The 1,284-nt window shown below is 25.7% G+C and overlaps 1 protein-coding gene across 2 annotated transcripts; it reads right to left on the minus strand.

Moving 5' to 3' along the window:
• Positions 1-27: 27 nt before the first annotated feature.
• LOC126909968 (uncharacterized) lies at positions 28-1,255 on the minus strand. 2 transcript variants are annotated; one of them, XR_007705152.1, is made up of 2 exons: positions 1,160-1,255; positions 28-422 (listed from the first exon to the last, which is right to left on the minus strand). XR_007705152.1 is itself a non-coding variant. In XM_050692372.1 (2 exons), exons 1-2 carry the CDS (start codon positions 685-687, stop codon positions 49-51), a joined length of 405 nt encoding a protein of 134 aa, XP_050548329.1. In that variant the 5' UTR covers positions 688-844; the 3' UTR covers positions 28-48. The 2 variants fall into 2 exon arrangements, 1 of the variants encoding a protein (XP_050548329.1); XM_050692372.1 differs by lacking the exon at positions 1,160-1,255 and adding an exon at positions 657-844.
• Positions 1,256-1,284: the final 29 nt, after the last annotated feature.

The raw sequence follows: 1,284 nt of genomic DNA on the forward strand, positions 1-1,284 counted from the left end.
TTAAAAAAAAAAAAAATTAAATACACATAAAATTTATTAATATAATTATTAGGCTCCAAAATTTACCTGAATAGAATTTTTCATTTGGAACATTATTGTACTGTTTTTTTTAGAAGCAGCATCAGATTTAGAACGTGGTCGAAAAGCATCTAAGAGAACATTTGTTTTTCTAGTGTGAGAAGGTGATTGTGCCGTACGTGGTTTTGGTGATAGCCTTTTTTGTGTATTTTGTATATTTTGTGGGGGAGACTGTGTTTGTTGAGATTTATTTTTCAACAATTGTACTTTTGGAGTTCCTTTTGCAAGTATGTCATCACCCGATTGACGCCGTTCAACACTAATTGAATTTTTTTTATTTTTAGTAAGAGCAGCAACAACTGCTGGTAAAAGAACCGGAGCTGATCCACCTTTACTCCAAGTGCCTACATTAAATACAAAAATGATGTATATATTTTAATTGTTTTTGAATGTTAAGTATGAAGATTAACTATGTAAATTTCAATAATTTGCTATACAGTTCGTTAAAATTAAAGTCTTTATACTATATAGATTTTTGTGTAAAATATTACAAAAAAAAATGCAAATCATTTAAAAATTTGATAAGGTGAAACCTAAACTAAATATAAATAAATATATAATAATTAAGATTATGTTACCTGAAAAATCTCTGGCATCTAATTCTATCATTTTACTTAAATAATATTAAAAAATTTTCAATAGAGTATTTTGAATGCTAATACAGCAATTTTTAATTTAACATCACATGTATTATTTTTTCAGTATAAATACATTAATAAAAGTATTAAATATTTGATAAAACTAAGTGTAATAAATATTTCTGTTAATAATAATGAATATGTATGTTTTAGTAAAGAGACTATACTATTCTTGTTGGCCATGAGTTATCATTGAAATAACTGACTTTTTTTCTATAAATGGAATGAATACAATACAATGTGATAAAATTTTATGTCAAAGATAATAGACAGTAAGATGGAAATGTATTTCTCCCACTTAACGTTTTATCAATCAAGTATAAATAATCAGCAGTAAAACAAAACCAGATAATAAACCAATGTTAGGTATCTAACTATTTTTTTTAGCATGTCCAATTAAAATTACAATAAATAAAGTCAAAGTTTTTAATTTAATACATTACCTGATCGAGGACGATTAATGGACACACAATGACCATCTGATTCATCAGCTGATGTTGGCAAAGGCTGTGATCCAAGCTCCTAAAACAATAATGTGTTGTTATAATAAATAAATAATAAGTAATTG

The sequence above is a fragment of the Daktulosphaira vitifoliae genome, unplaced genomic scaffold, assembly GCF_025091365.1.
Source record: "Daktulosphaira vitifoliae isolate Bord-2020 unplaced genomic scaffold, ASM2509136v1 Scaffold_2663, whole genome shotgun sequence".
Taxonomy (NCBI): domain Eukaryota; kingdom Metazoa; phylum Arthropoda; class Insecta; order Hemiptera; family Phylloxeridae; genus Daktulosphaira; species Daktulosphaira vitifoliae.